Source organism: Protopterus annectens, chromosome 8.part1 (genome assembly GCF_019279795.1).
Source record: "Protopterus annectens isolate FY-2018-M chromosome 8.part1, PAN1.0, whole genome shotgun sequence".
NCBI lineage: Eukaryota > Metazoa > Chordata > Ceratodontiformes > Protopteridae > Protopterus > Protopterus annectens.
In genome coordinates, this window is record NC_056742.1 from 126,397,156 (window position 1) to 126,423,702 (window position 26,547).

A 26,547-nucleotide genomic window follows, 5' to 3' on the forward strand; every position below is an offset into this window, starting at 1 on the left:
AAAACAAAAACTTGTTAGGAGGCTAAGTCCGGGAAGTTTCATTTTTATGCAGAAACTCCAAGACAAAAACTACTCTGTAAAAGCTTGTAATCCAGAGATATGCAGAATTCAAATGCCACAATCGTATTTTAACCAAATTGAAAAGAACAGTGGCGAGCTTTTAAAAGGCTTGGACGAATGGACCACACCAGACACCTCCCCAAAGTGCATACCTCTCAACCTCTTACCGAAAGAGATCCGGAGAAAGCCTAAAATAATGGAGGGGGTGTGGTGACAAACGCCCAAAAATAGGGACATATTTTAAATATTCCTCTAAAACTTGGAAAATCGCTAAAATAGCAGGATTTATGTTATCATGCATTGTCTGAAGAACATGAAGTCTGAAACTCAAGTTTATATCGTTATGTACTGACTTTAATCCTCAGTGATTTAGTCCAGGTAACCACACATGTTATGGGAACACAACAATAATTCTGGACAGCTGAGAGGTATGTGTCTTTCTTGGGATAATAGATTCACCCATTGTCTTGAAATGGGCCCCTCTACTTGACATCAAACTCGTATATGGAATCTCAACAGGTAGGTTTAATATGAGGCTTCACTGCTGGTGTGGTTAGATCGAAATAATTACTGGAAATATTGGATGTTGAGTGTCATCAGACCCTTTTAGTGTTCGCACTGTCCCCAGATAGTTCTTGAAACACTTGTGAGAATGGGATTACCTGAAATGGATTCGTCGGAATGGAGCGCCTCATTCTGGGTTTGACTTCAGTCCATGTGGCACGCTCTGCCGTTCTGGGCTTAACTCGTTAACCGTCACCGTCAGCCACATAAACTCACGTTTTCTCAGAGCCGCACGTGGGAAAGATGTAAGAAGCGTTTGTTTTATTAAGTGCTTGGAAGATTGGACGGCGTTTCTGTTTCCTTCCCAAGTTTTAGTTGCCACTAGTTACAATATACGATTAAAATAGCTGCTGAGGAAGGGATCTGCCTGTAATATAAGCGGTACGCAGCACGAGGATTGCTGCAGTCGGTGCCAAGGGCTGATTTATATTTTACTTGCAGCCTAAGGTGACAGCGGTTTGTGGTCTTTCGTTGTTTGTAGAGGCGCTTCGCTGTTTGCAGATCTTTTCCTGTTTATTGTTAAGGGATAATTCCCTGCACTCTGTAGCGAAATGGGCGGAGGCATGAGCAAGGTAGGTAAATAGCATACTACAAGAGTGGGGGAGCAGTATGTCATAGAATGAATACATTCGGGGGTGGTGCGGTTAAAGCAGTGAGGGGCTAACAGTTCATCCTTAGTAATGGTTGTCTGTTTACCTGGTTGCTAACAACTATTCGCGTGATTGGTAGTTGCTGTCCAACTTTTTTTAGTGAATAGCTTCATCTTGTATACATTTTTTCTAAGTGAAGTCCGGTTGCAAACAATAATTTTAATACACTTCTCTTTATGTATGTTAAAAGAGTTCACAGTAACTTCTTGCTTAATTCCTTTCTTGTGAAGTTCAGCCGAATATTAGTAGATGACGGTGTTTAAAGGTCTTTGGGTAGGAACGACGCACTCAACTACTAGTACTAAACAGGTGTATAATGTGACAGGCTCTTTTAATTAATGAAAACAATATATGTAAATTATCCATGGGGAAGCCTGCAATGAATATTTCTGTTTTTGGAAAAAGTGGTGGATGTTTTTTGGGGTTATCTGACATTTGGACTTGGTCAGGATGTAGTCTGAGGCAGACTGGAAATAGGACACACACATACACACTGCCTGTTCAAGAATCTCGATGGTGATGCATTGTTTAGTATTCTCGTTCCTTCCCCTGAAGTAAAATCCAGTTTTAAGACACACTTTTTGGGTGTGCATGAGTGCGTTTTTGTTTTGTAACTACTTTAATTTAACCAGGATTCCAATATTTGTTGTGATTGGTTACAATATCAAGAGTGCAGTTAGCTGTTCAAAGAACATTGTTTTGTTCTAAGCAGTAATACAGTTTATGGATAGTTTCCTTTTTAATTATTTTATAATGCCTAACAGCTTACTTAGTTCAGTAACTCCACCACCACCTTTTCTAAATAAGCCCACCATGACATTTGGAGAGTTTCATTTTGAAACATTTTGCTGTTTTTTTTTTCCAGCTGTAGTTTTTAGCTATAGAAGCTTATCACCTGTATAAACATAGTCCCTTTATAGCAAGTCACTGAAACATTTGGAACATCTGTTTGCAAAGAACCCACATTAATCTGTACGACAGCAGCACAGAACATAAAATCTGCTTTAATATGAGTTTTGGTATTTACTGTTCATCTAACCATTTTTATGCATTTTATTGTCTGAATGCACCAGATGACAGGTGTGCAATATTGAATGACTTGAGTATAAACAGGAGAATTTTCTTAAATAGTTTCATTAGTGAGCCTGAATTTTATTCTTGTAAAGTATCCTGTACGCAAAGCAACATACAGTAATGCATAAAGGAGAAGTATGGGGTATTTGGTCTTGGCAGTGAGATGGCAGGCTTTTATGAACTCTGTTTGCTTTCATGTACTGCCATTTGGTATTGCTCTTACAATAAATTAAAAACAATGCTTGGATGCCTGACAGAATCTGTATAATGCTTCTTTGTTATAGTGACTGGTCTAAATTGTGGATGTGTACATCTCTGGTTGTGATGGGGGGGGGGGATGTTCCCAATTATTGGTCCACTTGCCACTGAATTGTGTAGGTGCGCACATGTGTGTGTTATGTATTCACTTGCCAAACTAACAATCAAATACAGGGAATTTTACAAGTGCTGGATTGATAACTGAAAAATTTCAGGCTAAGATAGCCACTATTTAATGCATGCTAATAAACCTGTATTTTTCAGTAGATTGTTAACATATTATTAATAGTTTTCTTCCACAAAACATTTCTGCTTTGGTGATATAAAAACACATTTTCACAATTATTTTTTTTTTGTCCAGTAAAATATTTTCTGGATGTAAATCTCAAACTTGAAAGCCATTATCTCAGATATGAATGTTATCAATAGCAGGAAATTATACTGTAATCTTAAGAAAAGAGGAGTGGTTTGTGTCTTGTAGTTGTATTGTGATAGACCATTGACTGGATATAAATATAATCCCACATTTTGGAGGACTGGACTACTGCTAAGAAACTGGTATTGCGTAGCCAAATAATTTAGGCATTTTATGTTTGTAGGTAAATGAAATACAGGAATCTCCTTCAAGACCTGCATGGAATGGAAGTGAAAGGAGCAGGCTTTAAACTTAGTACTTCATTGTGAGGAAGCGGATGGCTTTAAGAATAAGTCATTGAGAAACTCTGATCAGAGGGGCTTACTAGAAGACTTCGAGTAAACAGCAATGAGAAATTCATTTTTTCCTTCTTGCTAAAATTATCTGATAATTATTTATAAGACTCGCTGAGGACCACACCTTCAGAGATGGAGTTAATTCACGTGCTCAGTGATACCTCAAGTTAATTGTCACAGACATTGGTTTGCCCCTGCTTGAGAAGAAAGGCTGTTTTGCAAAAAGGCTTCAAGATATGCCAAAGTACTTTCCAATTTGTCAATGTAACACTTGGAAGTTGTCACCGAAAGGGTGAAGTCTAGTGGGTTATAGCTACAGTTGCAACAGGAAATGCCTGAATCTCATCAATGTCTGTATGGTTTGGAAAAATTCGTTATCTATAGAAGCAGTAATGAACAATGCTTTGTAAGCGGGGACTACAGAGTTGAGCTATAAAGCCGTTGAATTGAAAGCAAATGTGTAATAGCCTTAAGTTTGTTTGCACATTGCTTTATTGTGCTTGTTCAAGTGGGCAGTTTCAGTCATGTGCTGTGTTTCGTTTTAGGTAGTGAGAAAATCTGAGTTTCTTTTATTTTTGTTTATTGCATTAACTGAAGTTTTAAGTAATTGAACATATTTTTAGTAAGAACAAGTTATGAATAGTATCAGATTCATTCACTTCAACCACAAAGTTGATAGTGATGTAGTTAGATTTCATTCTTTATATTAAGCAGCATAGTGTACTCATAATCCAATGGGAACTACAGATAATTTATATTTGATTTAAATTCAGATGGAGAAGAATGTTGTGGAATATCGGAACTGCACTTTGAGAATAATAAGACTGAAAATAAAGACAAAAAGCTGTTTTCATTAATGTAGTAGGCACTACTGCCTTCAGTCTAACAAAAGGCTCCCCAAATTATGGAAAATATATTAAACATTCTTTACAGCTGGTGCTTGTGTTTTAAGTCATTTTAGAGTAAAATCCAGCAAGATGCTGAAAATAATTGCTTGATTCTCCTGAGTGGAAGGTAAATTCTGAGACCGTGCATATCTCTGAGTTGAGAAAATTAGCCCGGGTCTATAATTGTGGTGAGGTTATAGCTAACGTTGAAAGAGAAATTGTGTAATGAATAAATAGTTGCATTCAATTAAGGTTAATATCAGAAACTAACAATCTTTGAAAATGCCTTAAAAAAGTTAACATGAGAATTAAAGCAGCAAACAAAAATGTATATAATTTAGAAATACGACCACAACAATTATATTTCCCTTTCTACTTCTGTTCTTATGCATTGCTGCATATTGTTCAGACAGTTTCATATGTTTATTGTTTAAGTAATATGTGAAGCTTACTTATAAGTAAAGAAATTCGTAGTGAGAATGAAAATACTAATGAGTTAATTGTGCTCTGAGGTTGATCATTTTTGGAATGCTGCTATAATGAGTATTGCTTTGAAACCTTTTGAACAGGAAGCCTGTAAAATATTGAGAGTTTCTGATAAGAAAGCTACTTTTGAGAAACTTGGGTATAGATTCTCAGCCTCTGTTGTGGTGCATGTCTCCCTCACCTAGGTATCAAAAAAGTACTCTGAACAAAACATTTGCAGCACTGTACAGAAGCAGTAACCCCCCCCCCCCCCCCGTTTGTGTATACATAATCCAACTGAAAGACATAAGATTTGGCTTAGAACATTTACACTTGTACAATCAAGTACACATACTTGTTCTTTTGTTTTTAGTCTAATCCCACACAAGAGAGTTGTATTTTCAGTTTTACTTTTAAGTGCCCTATACCTTTTAAACCTTTGGCTTTTCATGGAGGCTGTCCTCATTATTTTGAATGCTGAGCTACAGGAAATTTTATCTTTGAAGATAATGACCATACTTTCTGGAAAGAAAAGAATTATACTAGGGCGAAATAAAGTATGTTAACTCTAGAACCGACTCTGTGTTTAAAGAAGTGGCATGTGAAAGGGAACAAAAACTATTATTTCTGTTACACTGTATGCCAAATCTAGTTTTCCCCAAACCCAGCAGGAATGCAAAGATAGAACTAAACAATTTTGTTAGTAGAAAACTCTTTATATAAATATTAAGAATAAATATGTCCTGTGGTACACCATTCTAAAACATGACAGAGCTATTAAATTATATGAAGATTTTATTTCATCCTGGTCCTTCATGTCCTCTCAATCACTTTTTTAAACACTTTTTTATTGAATTCTCACTTGTGACATATTTAACTTACATTTTGTATAAAAGTAATCCAATCATATTAACAACTTCATATTTACAAACATTGTACATCACATATATTAATATATATCCTATAAGCTAAGCAACATTACACAAATTATTCATTTCTTGACTTCTCTTAAACTTCATTCATCCTCCAAAACATTTTTGCATTGTTCCCACAATTTTTCCATGTAATTTATTCCTAGCCTTTTCTAAAGGTCCCACTGTCTTTGTTACAATATTCATTGCTTTTAAGTATAGTTGATTTAGATTTTGATTTCCATTTTTTAGTAATTGCTTTTTTGGCAGCCACCAGAATTAAACTTAACAAGGCATTACTATGTCTAGGTAATTCAGATCCTGTATCTCAGCCAAAATACCATTTCCTTGCACTCATTGGCTCGCCCACTATTCCTGAAAGAGTACTCTGTAGGGAATTTTTTTAAAGTCTGCCAATTCATTAAACTCCAAAAGCATATGTTCCCAAGTTACCTCTTTCTTCCTCATCATACCTCCATCATTTGCCATCTGCCCAAAGGAAAATTCTTTGGAGTCTGCTTGGAGTATAAAAGTATCTGTACAAAAACATCCAGGCAAAAATCCTAAAGCATCTAGTTTTTGTTGCATATTTGGTAGCCATTATGTCCTACTGTTTGTTTGGGAATTGCATATCTAATCTGTCTTCCCAAGCTTTTCTGACCTCTTCTGATTGATTCCTATAGTTATTGTGCAGAATTTTATATGCCCTTCTAATTATCCGTCTTTTTGACAGCAGCTTCTGATCTAGATTCTGCAGAATCTCCTTTCTCCATTCCTGTGTTGGCTTAGTTCTTAATATACTTTCTGCTACTTTATGAATGTAATATATACTGTTGTTCTCCTTAAGGATCTGTGTCCAAAATCCCATTCTTTCCATATTTCTTGAATTAGCCCCCCCCCCCCCCCCCATCATCATTGTTTTCCACTTTGAATTATAGCTTTCTCCTTGTGTTATGCATAGGGGCCTTAACTTTGTAGCTCTAAAATATCCCTTCAGATCGGGTAAGCCTAAACCTCCTTGTTGGGAGGATCAACTTATTATACCTGACTCTGGCCCTCTCCCCCTCCCAGATAAAATCCTTCAACTCCTTATTAATTACTATCTATAACTTCGGTTCTAGTTGATAAAACTATGCTTGGCGTATGTAGGAAACTAAATGGACTAAAAATGTTTGCTGCTTGTATCTTGCTATCCATATCGGGATCCCTTTCAGATGATAGAAACTTCACATGACTGAAACCTCTTTTGACCGAGACCTTAAGAATGACATTTCAAAATACTGAAAAATCACTTGACTGAACCCCATAATACTGAAATCTTACAATGCTAAATTTCAAGATACTGAATTGTAAGTGGACGATATAAATAGGTGGGGGACTATGCCCCCCACACCCCCTGACTATATGCCCTTTTCTCCACTATGGTGCGATCTTGGAGTTAGTATATATAGTTGGGGGTTGTAGGGGGCACAGCCCCCACATTGGGGGGGTGTGGTGGGCGTAGCCTCCCCACCTATTCTGGTTTTATATCGTCCACTTTACAATTCAGTATGTTGAAATTTAGCTTTGTAAGATTTCAGTATTATGGGTTTCAGTCAAGTGATTTTTCAGTATTTTGAAATTTCAGTCTTATGGTCTCAGTCAAATGGGATTCAGCCAAATTAATTTTCTATCCTCTGATAGGGATCCCCATATCTATAGGTAAAAGCTTCCAGTTTCTCACTTTTTGTATTATCTTTTGTTTATTTTTTTCCCACATATCATTTGCTGGTATAACAAAATCCTTTTTAATCCATACACTTAAATACTTAATTTTATCGTGTCCCCATAAATATAGGTATTGCTGGACCAGTCCGGTAGGTACATAGTTTATAGTTGTAACATTTGTTGTACCTTCATTTAATTTTATATCCTGATGAGCCTGGTCTGCAAGTCTATGGAGCGTACCATCATGGAACTTATAAACAATGACATTGGCCATCTCCAAACTCTGGACCCTACCCAGTTTGGGTTTGTAAAAGGCAGAACATGTCCCCTAAACCTGATAGACTTCTTTGAAGTGGTCACCAAAGCCGTAGATGAGGGTAAGGTTGTTCACACAGCCTATCTAGATCTCGCCAAGGCTTTTGTCACCATCCCCCACTCAGGAATTATAGACAAACTCAATGTCACAAGATGATTTGCCAACTGGCTCACTGACAGAACCCACACTGTGAAAGTAGCAGACTCTAAACCCAACTTCAGACCAGTGACAAGTGGAGTACCACAGAGTTCGGTCCTAGGTCCTTTCCTGTTAGCCTGTACTTCAGAGAAGTAGATACCAATCACAGAAGGTCTTTGGCTAACAAATTTCGCAGATGACTGCAAATTAGGAGCCATAATCAAAACTCCTAACGATTGTGGACATCCTACAAAAGGGCCTCAGAGACAGATGCCTGGTGTCAAAGCCATGACCTCAAGCTCAATGCCAAAAAGTGCATTGTCATCCCTTTTGGTAAAAACTCTGTACCCATGAACTACCACATAGGCGGTAGTCTACTTGACACTGAAAGTGTGCTAAGAGATCTTGGGACACAGGTGGACAGTAGTCTCTCCTTTTGATAATCACATCGCCACAGTAGTCAGAAAATCCTTCTACGTGGCACATCTCATCACAAAAGGTTTCTCATCTAGAAAAAAATAGGTCATTGTTCCCCATCACTCATTAGACCCATTATAGAGTACAACGCCCCTTTTGGTATGTACCTCACAAGACATCTACAACAACTGGAAAGGCCACAGAAATACCTCACAAAGAGGATTACTGGCCTCAAACAGATGCCGTATGCAGACAGTCTCAAAAAACTCCAGCTTTACTCTGTTGCATCTCTGCCTAACATACAAAGCTATGTCAAACCCAGAGCTGTTGGACATGCTCAACGTAAAGAAATCCCAATCCCTCCGAGCTACACGCTCTAGGGACCTAAACCATGTCACCACAATAAACAGAACATGCTGGAGGGAGAGATTCATGCCCCAGAGACTTCCCATACTCTGGAACAAACTACCTATCTATATGAAACAAAGCTCCTTATTAGCACTCTTCAAGAAAAATCTTGATGATTGGATGGGAGATAGGAAATTCACCCCGGGGATCACTTCTGTGGCTCTGCTTGACAGGGGCACAGGAAAATAATTTTCTTGGGTCGCAAAAGCCAGGGTACCGTTTGGCTAGGCTTATATAGGCCCTAGGGCCAATAGCCTAGTACTTGCCTATGAAGAAGGAAAAAAAAACTGTCTGAGCATATTCCACAACACTGAGATGTCCTTTTCTGGTTCCAGCTATGGTTCTGAATATAATGCAACTAACAAAGGGGAAAGAGGGCACCCCTGCCTGGTTCTTCTGTTCAGACACAACTTATCAGAGAGGAACCCTCCTACTTTGATTTTTGCCGTAGATCCCTCATATATCCTTCTGTATCAGGAAATGCCAATTCTTCTATTGCTTTACTCATAAAATCCTGTCTTACTGTGTCTAATGCTTTCTCTGCATCAAGACTCGCCAGTAACAGCAGTATTTTATGTTCTGCTTCTGTCTGGTTGTAACTATTCTGTTAATGTTGTCAAATGTTTGCCTTCCCTCCACAAAACTACATTGGTCCAAATCTATCAATTTTGGCATTAATTTTGCTAGTCTTTCAGCCATTATAGACATAAACACTTTGTAATCATGGTTTAAAATTGAAATGGGTCTATATATGAAGCTGGATTACATGGGTCTTTATGTATTAAAGCCAGCACAGTTTTTTTAGGATGTTGATGCCCACCACTCCTAAAATACTTTCTTCCCTTCTAGCTTTTAAACTTCTACCTTAATGCCATCTACTCCTGGAGACTTTCCTGTAGATTAGTCATACATCACCTTTTTATCATGCTGTCTTAACTGTTAGTTGTTGAGACTCGTCGATTTCTAACCTTAACATATTTAAGTCTTCTGTAAATATTTCCATTTCTGCTTTTTCTTGATTGTTCCCCTACTTCTCTGCTTTATTCAAAATATCTCTAATACCTCTACAGGATTTTTGGTTGTTTTTCTTGTTACAGGCTCCCTAAGTTTACCAACAACCCTTTCTACTTTCTGTTGCCCAAGTCATTGTGCCAAAAGTTGTTGTGCTCTGTTATTAAATAAAAAAAAAAAAGAAAAAAAGGTGCTTAATAGCAATATTTCTAAACTCTAGTATTATCCAAGTACTCCCTTGTTTTCTGTTTATATAATTGCAGTTGTGTCTTCTTTTGTTCTGTGAGATTCCACTTGTTTTGTAATGCTTTAACCTTCATTAGCCACTCTAATTCTTATTACTTCTTAACTGGATGTCTTTCTTTTATTTCTATTCTATATTTAAGCTCTGCTTTCATTTTGCCCCACTTACTAGCTATAACGTCTGGAGTATTTTCTATCTTCCCTAATAATTTCCACTACCTATTCCTTAAATTCCTCTCAGCTGTAGTACCAGTGTCTCATCTTTACTTCGTTACCCTGAATTTTTATTTTAGTAATTATTAGCACATGGTCTGAAATAGTTATTGAATGTATATCAGAGTTCTCAATTAAATGGACATGTTCCTGTGAAATGTAATTTATATTAAGTCTAGCCCAGTTATTGTACTGTGTGGAATAATTTGTAAATTCTCTGAGTTCCTACTATTGAATTCACGTCCTTCATACCAAATATTTACTTACATTTTTTCAGAATTCTATCCTTTTTTGTTATATTTTCCATTCCAGCCCCCCCAAGCTACATTGTCCTTACTGCAAATCAAATTCCATTCCCTACATGTAAGTAGTAATACCTGCCGAAAGCTGATTATTTCTCCCAAAGAATTTTTAGCTCCAATATAACAGTTTTAGGTGGAATAAGAATACATGCCAGCATAACTCTCATCCCTTTCCAGTAGCCCTAACTAGTACAAATTTACCATTATCTTTTCTCCCCTCTTCTGTCACTACTGGAGCTCCTTTTTCAATAAATGTAAATACTACTCTTTTCCTTTTGTCCCTGATATTCTGCAGAATTTATATTCCAAAATCCTTTTTTTTTATCAAATTCACATGCTCATTTCTTCTAAATATGTCTCCTGTACCATTGCTATTTGCAGCTTGCATTTCCTAATGTAATTAAGTATTCTTTTTGTCTGTACCCGTGATACCATTCACATTCCAAGATAATATGGAAAGTGTCACCATTATGGTAATTATTCACACCTGTTATATATGGCAGCATTTTTAAATGTCTAGTCCAGCTTTTGTGATGCACGAACCCATTAATGTTTGGCAGGTTAAACCTTTGTACATTTGTTTTTCTTATCAGCATTGGAACCTATTTTCATATTTTGGATAACTTTTTGTTGTAATAAAAGTCCTCAAACACTTGAACAAAAAAAATAACCCCCCCCCCCATAACATGTTAACTTAATACAAACACACACAACTATGTACATCTTCAAGTAGTAAAGTTTAACTATCCTAATGGGAACATTTGTGCCAAGTAGACAACTGCTAACACATCCTAACTAACCTGTAATTGACATTATTTATGCTAAGATGCATGTTATTGCCTATTCTTCTTGCATTATGTGTTCTTTTGTTTCTTTGTCCCCTCAGATGTGAAAACTACATGTATACTTTCAGAAATCATTAACTTTTACTCTTGAAGAAACTTTCATTTATTGCCCTGTTATCAGCTTGCCGGTATAGGAAAGTAAAACAAAAAAATAGTCCTCTGTTGCAGCCTGAAAGACGAGCTGAAACATTTATTGTTAAAGGAAAACTTTTCATTATATTCAGTGTACTCCTATTTACTTGTTTGTACTTAAGATTTGTTATTAGATTAAGCCAAGAGTCTTCATCTAGAAATTCACCTATACAAAAGAAAAAAAAACATATTGACTCTACATATAATGATCTGTGTACTCTTACATCCCATCCCCCTCCTCAATAACCCAAGATTACAGCCTTTTAACTTAAACATGCTTTTGTCTAGCAGAAGAAAGAAACTGAAGCAGAAGATGAAAAAAAGGTGTTTGTTTACTTTAGTAACTTTATCCCATATAAAAACAACTAAAATATTTTAATGTAAAACTATGTAATTTATATTTTGAAAAATTTCATAGAAATATTATGAAATTGTTTTACTTTTTTCCTTCTTCTTCTCCTCCATTCAGAGTTCTTCCAAACATTCTTATGAAGTGAGAGAATTATTTTTTAGTTCCTCACAAGTTTAACGGTCAACAAAAGTCCACTCTTTCCACTTATTCCCATACGGTCATATTTCACAAGTATGATTTAATACTATGCAGTTTTATTCCCTAATTTCCATGTTGCCAGTCCTCTTTCTCTTTATCTTTGTCTTTGTCTCCCAACTCCAGGTTCAGTTCCACAGTACTCCTGATTCTTCCAGCTGACTCTTGTGCCTTTTCTCTGTCTCTCAAGCATTTTCCTTTGGAGCAGTGGAAACCATTTCACTGGCAAATTATCTCTGTGTACTTTATTATCAGAAGAATGAGAAGCAGTGTTCCCCTCTGCTTGATGGCTCATTTTTTGTTGGATAAACTTTTGAATTTTCTCCTTAAACTCTTACACTTCAAAAAATGACTTTAATCCTTCAGGAAAAAAATATTCTGAAGTCAGTTGTATACATCAGCTAGAATCTCACATCTGCCTCTCAGCATTCCCTGATTACTGGAATAAATTTGCTTCTTTTCTGCCTGGTGTACAGTGAACAATCATTTTCCACAAATGCCCTGTCTCCAACTTTTAACACTTTTTTGTCTTTTTTACCTTAGTTTTGTCAAGATCAACTCTTTCTGCTGATTTTTTTTGCATTTTTACTAATAAAGGTCTTGGCTGATTTCTTTTTGCTGTATTTTTAGCATACACTTTTTGTGTGGCCTTTCAGTTAACAGTTCTTGCTGTGGAATACCAGTCTAGTTGCTTATTTGTGCCTTCATAAAATGAATGCAGTCTGATCCTTCTAGTTTCTGTAGTACAGCAAAAAATCTCAGATTTTCACTACATTCTGTGTTGCCATTAGATCTGTGTAAAAATTATAATTTTTACATTCATGGTGCTGCACAGTCTCTGTCCTGTTAAACCGAAACAGCTGCTGGCTTTCTTTTCTACTGTGATCTCTCAGGTCATCACTTGAGGTGCTCTGGGCCTTTTCAGGGGCGCCTCACAAGACACATGACGGACCTTTATTTGCTCACTTCTCCAAGCATAATCCTGTATTGTGAGGCTTTGTCTCTACATATTCCATATTTTTAATTTAACTTATCTTTTACCATATTTTTCTTTAAATCTACTTTTTGGATAATGCTGTTTTTTCTTTTTGTATATTTTTTTTGGTCAAACATGCAGACATTTTAATAATAGATCAGCAAGCTGAGTAGCTGCTTTGGAATTGGAGCTCTACTGCATGCGTTGATTAGAGGATCTTTTCTTGTTTTCTTGGTAGGGTTTATAAGGTTTCCTAATTTTGGTATAAATAATTCTTATTGACAGATGGTATTGGATGATCATTAGTTTTTAAAATACTTGACTATAATACTCCTAAATGTATTTTCAGGTGCAATCATTAAGGCAGATGCATACAGCATTCCAAAACTTAATTACAGAGGGCAATAAAAAGTTTGTTACAAGGAGTTGCATGTTGCAGTTTTTCTTCATGTAGCTTGACTAATGATGGTACACCACAAGAACATTTGGAGTACTAGAAAGAAGCGTTGGAAAAAATGGAGGATCTGCAGATTTGCTTATTAAGAGAAATGTTTAACAGTGATGCATTGTATAAATTATATAATGGATCTGTATGTCTTTTCTTGTACATACTGTCATGGCAGCACTGTCTTCTGTAAATGTTACTGAACTGAAAAAAAATGCTTGAGTTTAGCTGATTGTTAATGCAAGCCTTTACGGTATCGCCAAACTTTTACAACTCTGTGCATAATTTGTTTCTAAAGATGTATGAATGGATCTCTGTCTAGTTTTCAGTATTTAAGGTGGCTGCAATGTGCTGTGGAGAGAAGGTCGATTGTCATGGCAGTAACCCTTTAAGTCCGTTATGGACACTTGTGGAGAAAGAAGCCATCAGGTTAAAAAAAAAATAAGTGCGTCTATTCAGTGCTGTCATGCTGGGGTTTATGGATATGACAAGTAGATGTTGACAGGAAGGCAGTATCTGCATCTGTTGCTAAACTGAAAACCTTGCTGCAGGATGAGCTTGAGGTCATGGGCAATGTTTTTGGAAGACTTCAGAGAGATCTTGGCAAAACATCTGGTTTCTTGGGGAGGTAAAACCTGCTAGTTTGTTCTCAGCAAGGACTCAGAAATGCTTCCCTCAAATGACAACATTATTAGGAAGAGTAAGAAACTATTTTCAGACCATGTGAAACTGGTGATGTGCTATTCTTTAAGGAGGGAGTGGTAGGAGCATTTAGTGGGATTGGTCCCATATCTGTCGATGAGGTCACAGCAGCAGTTAAACAGATGCACTAACACAGGACTGTCTGAGTAGATAGGAAGCGGACTAGAAAAGCGGTTGGGGCTGGATATTATTGTGGCACCTTTTGTTTATGTACTTTTACAGTTTAGTCTGAAGAATTAGAATTAATACATTTGGATTGAAAGTTGAGGTAGTGGACTCTGTGTTTGAAAAGAGGTCAAGCAAATGTTTTCCTTTTGTGGAAAGCTTAGCTTCTAAGGGTCCTGAGGAAGGTCTGTCAAAGTGGTGAAAAGTGGCCACCACCCAACAACAGAGCCATTGATTTTTTTTAAGGTGTATCAGTGAGGATTCTGTCCAAGCTATGGAACAGAGTATTTATTCTATCTTTGCATGGATATTGTAGGGATTGTGGAAATTTGACAGCATAGTCCTGTATTTTGTAGTCCTAGAGGATGCATGTGATTGCTTATCATGCAGTGGTGTTCCATGGGAGTTTCTACAACAGTATGGGTTCTGGGGTTGCTGCTGCTTGTCACTTAATCTCTGTATTTATGGAGCAGGGACTGTCTGAATTCTTCCTTAAGCTGAATACTTGCATGTGGATGCAAGACACCACCAAGGGAATATCTTGTCTCTCATCTGGTTCATGATCTTTCATGAAAAAAGAATCACGATACAGCAAGGTTTGTAGAGTGACCAATTTGAAGATGTGAGGAGTAGAGGCAACAAGCCAGTGCCTTGCAGAACTTGTGGTGTTGGTGTAGTCTTGGCTGAAATTGTAGTGGAGGACCCCAAGGAATTTTAACATGGTCAGCTTGTAGTAGTAGGCAGTTGTAGTAATTTGAGTCTTGGGAATAGTTTATGCCATGTGTATTAAATAAGTATTTTATTTTTGCTAAAATTCAAAGACTTGTATTCTGAAATAAACTACTAGCAAACCAGATTTACCAAAAAAAAAAAAAATCCTTACAAAGTAACCTTTTCTTGCAAGCCCTTAAAGTCCTCATATAGTTTGAAATGACCTGGGAGGTTGAAGATAGTGCAGGCATACTAACAAGTAAGTTTTAGTTAGAAACCAAATCTAACAAACTAAAAAGGAGACCGTGGAACTCAATGCCAAAGTTTGAAAAAGTTGTGGCTATTAGCTGCAGTCGTGGAGCTGAGAAAAGGATTTTAGCAGCATTTGTTAAGCTCTGGGAGCCAGAACTAACCACATCCATCTTGCTTGTCAGTAACCTCCCTCTCCAATCTGATCCTTTTCTTCTGATGTTTAGTGTAGATCCAGATGAATTGAAGCTCTTTCAGAGCAGACAGCAATGGACTGAATAGCAGTATCAGAAGTCTGATTTTGATAGTGATAAATATCAGATTTAAACTGGTAGAAGTAATTTTGTATATGTTTTTAAACAGCAAATGCATTCTAGATGAGTGATTTGAAGTAATCGTTTAGGTAAATTTTGACTGGCTGAAGACAATAAGGAACTAAATTTGGATTTTGATTTGGGTGCTGAACCATCATTCACTTAGACTTTGTGTTGTGTCCTCCAGGAACTCATTGTAAGATGAACAGGCAGTCAGTAAATAGAGATCTTGGGTGGGATTCATGATCACTGTGTCCCAGGGAGTAAAGCTGATATGGGCCAAACTGGTTCTTAACTTCTTTGCAATTCACAAACACTGTTTCACAATGAGATCAGACCTAGTGTGCAGTCTCGGTGTGTTGAGCAAGGGCCAAGTATGCAAATGACCCACTCCAGCAAAATCTTTCTCAATTCAGAGGCAATATACTGATTAAGTACAGGCTGGTCCAAGCTGCATAATTTTGAGACCATAATTGTGTACTTTCAGTTGATGTATCACATCTGAAAGAACCACCCTGCTGATGTGTTACTCTGCATATAGAACTGAGCGGCAACATTTAGTGCTTGGATCTTTAAAAAAAAATACTAGCAATGGAGGTCCCTTTAGTCCAGACAAACCTGCTAGCACAACCGTACAGGTCTGATATCATGTCTGATATCCTGTAGAGTGAGACTGCTGAGTTCTTGTCCTATTAGTGGGAGCTGATATAGTCCTGTGTCCCGTCATTACCGTATTATGGTAATTGTTCTAAGTCTACTGTCATTCCAAATGAGTTACAGTATTTTATGACTGTGGCATAATGACAGAGAACAGTGCCCCAAGGAACAGCTACTTAGTAATGTATAACTAATGTACGGAATTAGCCTAAAAAGTAGCTTTTCTTTGCTGCATTATAGAAAACTTTAATAATGGGTTCCATTTTGTATTCCAGACACTACTGCTCATTAGATGTGTGATCACCGATATGTAAATAAGAAAAAAATTGCATTTAATGTGAGGGACTGCAGTATCCTGAGAATTTCTTTATTACCCAAGATGCAGCAATCTTTTTTTGCTTCTTTTTAGCCAATTGGCTGTTTCATTCCTCCATCACCAGGAGGGGCCATCATATAGGCAGCCATCAGGGTGGTTCATGATTTTTTTTTTTTTCCTTCTTATTCCCTTGCATCTTCCCAGTGACAACGCATGGATGGATCCAGGGCCGGTGTTAGCATTTTGGGGACCCCCAGCAAATGTCAAGTTGGGGGCCCCCTAGGCACTTCCAGTACAAGTATTATCCTAACAATGCCACCCATCCTAAGCAACCTGCAAACATTTAGGAGTAGTATCCACAGACAGACCTGCAGCTACAAGCTTTTACATTACAACAGGCCTATGTATCACACTATCACTATGTTGAGATGTCTAACAAAGGGGCAGTTAGAGTTACCTGCACTTAGTTGCAACAGTGATGCATTGCAACAAGTCTATGTACAGGTCTGGACTTAGTGACTGGGCCTACATTTCAACACCCCCCCCCCCCCACACGCACCCTCCAGTCCTCACCTCCGAGTCCTTCTCCTTTTGGGCTCCCCATACCATCCACGTTACTTTTTTCTTCCTTTTCTCACCTTTCGCCTTACTCCAAGCTTTTTCAAGAAGCCATAACTTTCTATATGCTCTGAAGTGCATTTTGCACAACCTTTTCATCAAGTAATAGCTTGAACAGAAATTATGATTAAGGAAAGAAATTCACTGTTGTGGTTCAGCTTTAGTTTTCCTTGCATCCTTCAACACACCTTTCCTGAACAAGACAGCCCAGTAATAACCATTTAGGAAATAACTCAAGTCAGGGCCCAAGAAGCCACAGGTTTACAGATGGTCTGGGATGCATTTTAGAGCATTTTCTCAACAGTTTACTCCAGTGCTTGCCTAAATAAAAATTATGAAGAAAAAAAGAATTTGTCTTATTTTTTTCTTTCAAGGCATAATTTGTGCCCAAGGCTTAATTTTCAAAGCTGACAAAATTGTAGCTTACAGTAAGCTAACAAGCCAGTAGTTGTGAGAATATTTAAGTCTTATCTGAAAATACTGCCTGCCTCCCTAACCCTCTAAAAAAGACAAGTCACTGCCTATGAACCCCTCTGGTGTTAGACTGGGATGAAAGCAGAGATTTAAATTGCCTTTGTCATATATTTCAAGTGACTGATCCTACATATACATAGCATGTTCTTCACCCCAGCCTTCAAAGGTAGCCACATGTATATGTGCCTAGTACGTGATTGTGAGAATGATTTCAGTAATATTCAAATTTGTTGCTCCTAGACAGTACACCTCTCTTACACAAGCTATAGTAACCTTCTTTGTACACCTCTGAGGTCTGTGAGAAACACTGCCCTCAGCTCAAACACAAGCTATAGTGACTTCATGTCCGTACCTCTAAGGTTTGACTGTGATGAAAATTAAAGATGTAATAACCACACAATCTCCAGCCCCTCATAACCCGTAGCAGCTTTATGTACGTACACACACACACACACACACACACACACACACACACACACACACACACACACACACACATTTGAGCAGGGCTGGGTTTAGAATGGGTGTGGTTGTAAACAGAGGCTATTATTAGCTTTATCCTAAAAGGGTTATATCTCAGCACCATTCAGGTTAAACAGTGTATTCAGAAAACCGATACATTTTTCTCCAACAAGCAACAGCTTTGGTGGGGGCCCCCACAGAGTCAAGGATGATAAAGGGAGTCCCCATTATCCATTTAGACAGTCTGGTGAGTGGGGGCAACCAGACTCAATGAATATCTAAGTGTCTGAATGTTCTGTGATGTATGTTATGTCTTGCTTTCAAAATATAATTACTTGTTAGGTACATTTTTTTACTGATGCACAGAAGAATGTCTGTGTCCTGGCATTATTGGGTGCATGCACAGATAACAATTTTACACCACACACACATATATATATATATATATATATATATATATATATATATATATATATATATAAAAGCAGTAAGATTTATTTCATCGAGGAGTATTACACCACACACACACACACACACACACACAACATGCATAAGCCACAGCAGTACTAGTGCCTTGTGCAACATTGGTACTGCCACACCAGATTAGTCACTGCTGTTTAGCAGTCGTCAAGCAGCAGAAGTAGTAAGATTTATTTCATCGAGGAGTAATGCATACTTGTCACTGCCCCTACTTTCACAGACCTTCCCTGATTTTGTTCAAACTTTTGCTTTATCCTTCGTAAAAAGTCTGATTTGCTGGTAAATCATTCAGGATTACAGTCAGTCAATCCAGACATCTGAAATTTATACTTATTGTCCAAAAATAGATGTTGATGCAAAATATGTTATTCTAGTAACTTTTTAAGCGAATTAGAGAAATATTTAAACATATTTATGATTCTCAGCATTTATTCCATTATTTTTGGGATTGTACTGAATTCTTAAGCAAATAAATTGAGTTATAGTACCTGGTGTTCTGGTATTAGTTATAAAACTACCTGAAAGAGAAACTATCCCTGATGATTGGAAGCATCAGCTCTTCTTAAAATCCAAAGTTTGCACTGAGGTAAGTCACTCTGGGCTGCTGATCTCTCTAGTGCTTATATTGTTCATGTTCATTGTCATCTTCATCCTAACAGGGTCATATTACAGCCCTGTTCATGTTAAAGAGCATAATTAGGAAATTAATGCATTTTTCATTCCTCATTTTCCCCAATCATCAGCAACGTTTGTGGGGCCCCCACACAGACAAAGATGATTAAGGGGGCCCCCTGCAGCCATAGTTTTGCAGGGACTAAAAGCTGGCTATGTAGTTAGTTTTTAGTGGAGAAAATGTCCAGGAGCACTGTCAGTAGTAAAATATTTAATGGCATTCTGATGCCTATTACTTGACAAAACACCGTTACTACAACCAGAAATATCTTTGAATTTTAAAGGAGATATAAATTAAGAGTTATTACCCTCTTAGTTTATTAAGTATGCAAGACTTTGTTGGTTTTACAGATGTGATAAAATATCAGGATAAGATAACATGCTGTGGTTGGGGGCCCCCAGTGACCGCAGGGTTCGCTGGTGCCTAAAACCGGCTATGGATGGATCACATACCCCCCCCCCCCACACACACACACACACACACTTCCTCAAGGGAGGAAATGTCAGCAAAACTGTCCTGCCCACCCACAGGAGACACTGCACTGTTGTTTCCTAGTCTGCACCAGGGAAGTTAACTTGTGTGCATGTGCCCCTGACCCTGCAGCTCTCTCCTCATAGGATGGACATGCCCATTGTCCTTGCCTGCATATTCAAGTGTCTGAGCCACTATTTAAACTTGGGTCATCTGGGCTGTAGTTCAGGCTTTGTTTCTCGATGCTGTTAGCACAGGAGAAGTATGGCAATCTTTCAGTTGGTCTGTGTAAGGAAGGGTGTCGAGCTCCCCTTGCAAGAAATGCTTTTTTGCATGTTTTTAACTTGTTTTTCTGTGACTTCAACTTTTGGTCAAGTTCATAGGTTAATTCTAGGCTTTTGCTCAATTGGGCCATTTGAAGCTTAGCCAGATGATCCCACACTAAATTTACCAAGACACAAATTAATTGCTTTATGCTTTACTTCTGTGGGGGTACTAGTGTATAAAAGAGATACAATTTTGTGATGGATCACTCCAGCAGGTTCTATTTTATATTGCAGTATAAGATCAGATCATTTGGTGGTTTTTTAAGATGTTTTGTGAACATGAAGGAGGTTGGATAGGGCTGGATCTTTCAAAGCTCTGTAGGGTAGGAGAGGCCTCCTCTCAGAAGTCTATAAAGCATTCTCACTCTTGCTCTGTGTCCTAAGGTGGTGACCGTAGATCAAGGTAGAAGTACCATTGATTTGTCTTGGTAAGCAAATACTATGATCTGTCAAACTTGGGTTATGTACTTAATACATACCAAATGGGGCATTACACTGTATAACTGGCCTATCAAAGGAGTAGTAAAAGGGTTGACACGTGCTGTAAAAGCAATTTATAGATAGTGGAAACATATTCCCATTACCACCCCTGGCCATGACAACCTTTGAAACCAAGTTATTGGCTCCGAATTCTTCAGAAACTTCAGGGAGACAGCCACGGTGAATAATCTGGTGAACATAGATGAATATACTGAGGCAATTGTCTTTTACATATTGAAATGCGTGGAGGATGTAATGAACATCTCAAAATATTAAAGTAAGAGCCAACCAAAAATATGTATAAACAGCAAGGTGTACGATCTGCTGAGGACAAGAAGCATTGCTTTCAGAGCAAAGGATAAAAAAGGTGTAAGTGTGGCAAGGCCTAATCTAAAATAAAGGGCATCAAGGAGGCCAAGAGGGAGTATGGAAAGAGGATACAGGGATGCGAACGACTCAAGAAACTTGCGGCATGGTATTAAACAGCTAACTGTGACTACAAGACCAAGTCAGCTCAATGTGATGATAGCACTGAATTTCTGGACAGTCTAAACATATTTTATGGCAGGCTTGAAGAGAAAAACAACCTGGAGGCTGTAAAGCTTCTCGGTGACCAAAAGGAGGCAGTACTCAACTTCAGTGCTGTGGATGTATGGAACCAACTGAGGAAAGTGAACCCCAGGAAGGCTGCTGGCCTTGATAACATTCTGAGGAAGGTATTGAAAGGTTGTGCAGATCAACTCAGTATAGTCCTGACAGACATCTTCAATACCTCACTTGTCCAGGAAAAAGTACCAGCATGCTTCAAAGTTACCAGCATAATCCCTCTGCCCAAAAAAACAACCCCCCACCAGTGTAAATTATTACAGGCTGGTGGCTCTTATGTTAAATGTAATGAAATGTTTAAAAAGACTTGTTAACATTTGACTACAGTATTACCCCAATCCTGATTGCAGTATTACCCCAATCCTTTGACCCAGTACAGTTTGCCTACTGGGCAAATAGATCAACTCCTGATGCCATTTTGGTGGCACTTCACCTCACATTGGAACATCTTGAAGAGAAGAACAACTATGCCAGGCTGTTCATAGATTTTTAGCTCTGCTTTCAATACGGTGATTGCTATGTAACTTATAGAACAGCTAATCAATATTGCCATAAATAAAGGGCTGTGCAACTGGATCCTCTGTATCCTTACTGGAAGACCACAAATGACCTGTGTTGGTAACAACACTTCAGGGAATATTACAGTCAACATGGGAGTACCCGAGGGCTGAGTGCTGAGTATTCTATAGTTCACAATCCTTACCTATGACTGCTCTGCGAAAGCTAGCAACAACCACATCATCACATTCGCAGGTGACACCACAGTGGTGGGGCTCATAAGTGGTGATGATGAGAGTGGGTTTAAGAATGAGGTCAACTCCCTGACTGGTGCAATAGCAATTTGGACCTGAACATCAGTAAAACAAAATAAATCATTATTGACTTCAGAAAAAGCTCTGCCATGCACCTGCCCCTCAAGATCAATGGTGAAGAAGTGGAGAGAGTTCAAACTGCTAAGTTCTTGGGGGTACACTTTTTTATCAGAAGATCTTTTTTGGAGTACAAGCACAGGCTAGCCAAATTCAAAAAAAGCCCACCAGCGACTACACTTCCTAAGAAAACTTAGAAGTTCTCTATGAATGCTGTAAATACCTTCTACAGAGGAGCCATTGAGACTATTATCACTAGCAACTGCACTGTATGGGTCGGTAACAGCACAATGGCTGAAAGGAAGAAGCCACAAAGAATAATAACAGTGGAAAAGATCTTGGGCACTAGTCTTCCTACCTTACAGGAGCTCTTTGAAATGAGATTTAAAAAGAGGTCTCGGAAAGTAGTAATACTTCTCATCCAGCATATGGTTGGTTCACTAAACTTGCATCTGGTAGAAGGTTACGGAGTGTCCGCTGCAGGATCTCCCAGATTCATTAACAGTTTTATCCCACTGCAGTAAAACTCATTAATGCAGGCATACATCTGGATGTATCAAAACTATAATAGATTGTTAAGCTCTCTTTCTTTTCTTTTCTTTTTTTTTTCTTATACAGTTTGTTTGTGTCTTTTGGCTTTTCCTGGTTAGGGGTCGCCACAGCGGAACTCCGGTCCGCTAATGATTTGGTAGTGGATTTTTACGTACCGGGTTACCAGCCCTGATGCACAGCCTTCAACGAAGGCATGCCCCATTCACGTATGCCTCCACACAGAAGACTCTCCAGCTGAGAATTGAACGGGACAACGTCTTGCTATGAGGCGACAATGCTACCGCAGCACCACCACCGCAGTTTTTTTTTTTTTTTTCCTTATATTCGCATTCAAGTGCATTTCCAGTCACTTCCTTGTATGCAGTATCACCCAATCTCTCATCTGTCTATAGTGGTCTATAGTACTTTTCTTTTCTTGTGTTGATCATCTAATATTCAGTGTTGTCCAGTGTATATAAATGGATTACAAGCATGTGTGTACTTTTTGTAATATAGTTATTGTTTTTTGTTTTTTTTGTGTGCATGTTTTTTCCTGAAAAAGAGCTGACACTCGAAATTTCGTTTGCGTAGCACTTGTGTTTCCTAAATGACAATACAAAGTTTCTTTGAATCTTGAAATTTGCTTCAAGATTCAGAAGGCCACGGACATTGGTAACATGTGAGAAGTGTATGATGGGATCAAGCAGGCCATCACTCCATGGCAAAGGAGTATCACCCCACTCGTCAGCCACAGGCGAGGTCTTGAAGGACAGAACCAAGCAGATGGAATACTGGGTGGAACCCTACTCACAGCTGTATGCCAGAGAGGCCATAGTTACGGATAGAGCCCTGAATGCCATTGAGCTTCTGCTAATTAGGACTGAACTCGATGCTCAGCCCACCTTGAAGAAACTCAGTGATGCACTAAAAGCACACTCTTTTGAAAAAGCCCCTGGGAAAGATGGTATTCCTCCAGAAATCCTTAAATGTGATGATGCTACCCTAATCTCGGAGCTGCATGCACTACTTTTGCTGTAGAAAAGGTAGTGTAACGCAAGATATGAGGGGTGCTAACATAGTTACTATCTTTAAGAATAAGGGTGACTGATGTGATTCAACTGTCTTTGCATATCCCGTCTCTGTATTGTGGGAAAACTGTGCATATTGTCCTGAAGAGGCTCCACTTTAATGCAGAGAGAGTTTACCCTGAGTCTCAGTGTGGGTTCAGAGCTGGACGGTCTACTATAGACATGGTTATCTTTGTTAGGCAACTGCAAGAAAAGAGCAGGGAGCAGAACAAATCTCTGCATATTGCCTTCATTGATCTGAGGGAGTCTGGCAAAGACTGACTGTTGTCCAATACTGCTTAGCATTATCAGGGCCTTCCATGAAGGCGTGAAAGAGACAATCATGTGTGATGGATCCACATCAAAACCTTGAGATTCTCAGTAGATTAAAGCAGGGATGTGTACTGGCTCCAACATTGTTTGATATCTTCTTTCCAGTTCTGTTTAAATTTGCTTTCAAAACTACTACAGAAGGTATCTTTTTCTGAACCAGAATGGACGGCAACCTCTTCAAACTGTCGAGGTTTAGATTGAAGGCCAGGGTGCTTAGGAAGTGTCTAAGCAAATTCCTATTCACTGATGATGCAGCTGTTGTGGCTCACACTCTGCAAGAACTTTAGTCATTCATGACTTGCTTTGCAGATGGATGTATGGAATTTGGCCTTGCAATCAGTTTAAAGAAGATCCAGGTGATGGGCCAAAATGTGTTGAGCCATCAATCAGGGTGAGTGAGTGTGAGCTGGAGTTTGTCCATGAGTTTGTGTACCTAGGCATTACAATCTCTAACTTGTCGCTTGATTGTGAGATCAACAAGTGCATTGGAAAAACTGCCACAACATTTTCCAGGCTGACAGAGTATGGGCTAATAAGTTCAGTGTGCACATCAAGATGCAGGTTTACACAGCCTTTGTTTTGAGCACATTACTGTATGCCAGTGAAGCATAGACTTTGTGCTCAAAGTAGGAGCAGCGGCTCAATGTATTCTATATGGGCTGCCTTGGACACATACTTGGTATCTCATGGCAGGACAAGATACCCAACAGCACAGTGCTGGACAGAACGGGCACCACCTCCACATTCCATGTTCATCCTCCTGAAACCGAGACATATGCGCTGGTTGGGTCATGTCTCACACATGATGGATGGCCAAATATTTTTTGGAAAGCAGGAATCTGGAAAGAGGCCAGAAGGGTGACCCACATTGCTCTGCAAGGACATATGCAAGTGTGACCTCGGCACTCTTCATCAGTGTGAACACCTGGTATTCTCATCTCAGACAAGATTATCTGGAAACTGGAAGTGAAGGAAGCTCTCACTATATATGAAACCACCCTGGCGAGAAGAACAGAGGGTAAGAGAGCCCTCAGGAAGATCTGTGCCCATGATAGCAGACTACATCTTCCTACTGCTGCTCAGAATGTGGAAAGGACTGTCACTCCCAGATTAGAGTGCACAGCCACAGAAGACACTTCTCAAACCAGTCCAGTAGAAGTACAAACCTATGATCCTTTGGGATCGAAGGATGCCTACCAGAGAGGGGTTGATGACTTCCTTGAATCTAAAACCTATACCATTGGTGATTTTAGTCTGGCTATATAAAAGGATTTCATAACAGGGGTAAAGCAATGGTCAGATGACACCTTCTAGGGTTTAAAGACTGCCTAAGTTTTTATTAATGAGTTCTGTGATGGTGGGCTCCCTTGCCTTATGGATAACTCTAGTGAGGCTTATGAGTCTATAGTTTCCTGGATCAGTAGTGGGTTCCCCTTTGTGGAGTGAGATTACTACAGCAGGTTTCCATACGTCTGGCACAAGTCCAGTGGATACGCTGAGATTTAATGGACAATAACAAATTAGTCAGACAATGTTTGGTGCTGACAAGAAATGCAGCCTCGTACATTATTCTGGCCCTTGGAACAAGTGTTCTTAGCCTTGAAGAGAACACACAAGACTTGCTGAGAGCTGATTGGAGATGGGGGTGGCATAGGCATACTTAATATGCTGCAGATAAGTAGATGACGATTGTGGGAGTAAAGCCTGGGATGAATTTGTATACTAATATGTTGGTTATGTTCTCAGGAGATGAGTATGTGGTATTATTTTGTATTAACTTGCAGAATTGTTGGGTATTCTGAGGTTCTTGATATAGCTGAAGACATTCTGGTTATTTTTTGTGTAGGCAGCAGTCTTCATTTGTATTTGGTTTTGGAGGATTTGATTTTGTTTCTAAGTTCTTTGTTTATCTTTGAGTCCTCTTCTAGCTGATGTGGTGATAAGTTTGTTTCTTTTGGCTATGAGTTTCTTCCTTTTATTGTATGGTTTAACATTTGGGTTCTAACAAATAGGTTTGTTCATAAATTTAACATCATAGTTATGCCTTTTGGAGACAGATGCCACAGTACAAGCTTGGAAGTGGGCATAGAACTTTCCTGTGTATATGGCCAAATGTGATGTGGGATCATCGAGGTGAGGAGTGTGTTTGAATTTCATCCGGTCATCAATTAGTTGTAGTAGACTTGCAGTAGTATCTAAGGACAGAGGGGATAACTCAGGTTTTGCACTTAAGTGTTACTGTATGATCATTTTTTTGACTAAGGAGTTGATAATGATAGGTGCTCAGCATGGTGGATGGGAGGGGATTAAGTTGGTGAGAATGAGGTGTAATATTTCTGAGCCCTTCATTGGGATTTGGATTAGTTGGTCTAAGGAGCTGGCCGTGAAGAGGTCCTGGAATGTCTCTGCATACTTATTTATGGTGGTGTAGGTTCCCCACTTAATGGAGAGATAATTGAAGTCACTAAAGTGGATAGTGCTAGGCTCTGTAGTGAGCTATGTCATTTTATTTAGATGTACATTGTGGTTCATTGGGATCATGGAGGAAGTATGGTTGTTGGCAGTGATGTGATACTGAGTTTTATTAATCTTTAGAAGGATATGGAAAAGTTCAGTCATTGTCCTGGATTATAAGTTTGGAAATAAAATGGTTTCTTAGGAATACAGATACACCCCTCCAGCTATACCTTCCAGTTTGGTGATTTATCTGAAGGAGTGGTAAACATTAAATTCCTGCATTATAGAGGTGCTTTTTGCTGTTCT

General features: G+C 38.6%; 1 protein-coding gene across 1 annotated transcript in view; it reads left to right on the forward strand.

Annotated features, from left to right (window-relative positions):
• The first annotated feature begins 676 nt into the window (after window positions 1-676).
• Window positions 677-26,547, forward strand: part of LOC122810237 (dual specificity protein phosphatase 22-A-like) — a 1,755,472-nt gene continuing 1,729,601 nt past the window's right edge. The window contains exon 1 of the mRNA XM_044081759.1: window positions 677-1,196. Coding sequence (XP_043937694.1) covers window positions 1,176-1,196 — 21 coding nt within the window. The 5' untranslated portion in view covers window positions 677-1,175. The remainder of the gene's footprint in view (window positions 1,197-26,547) is intronic.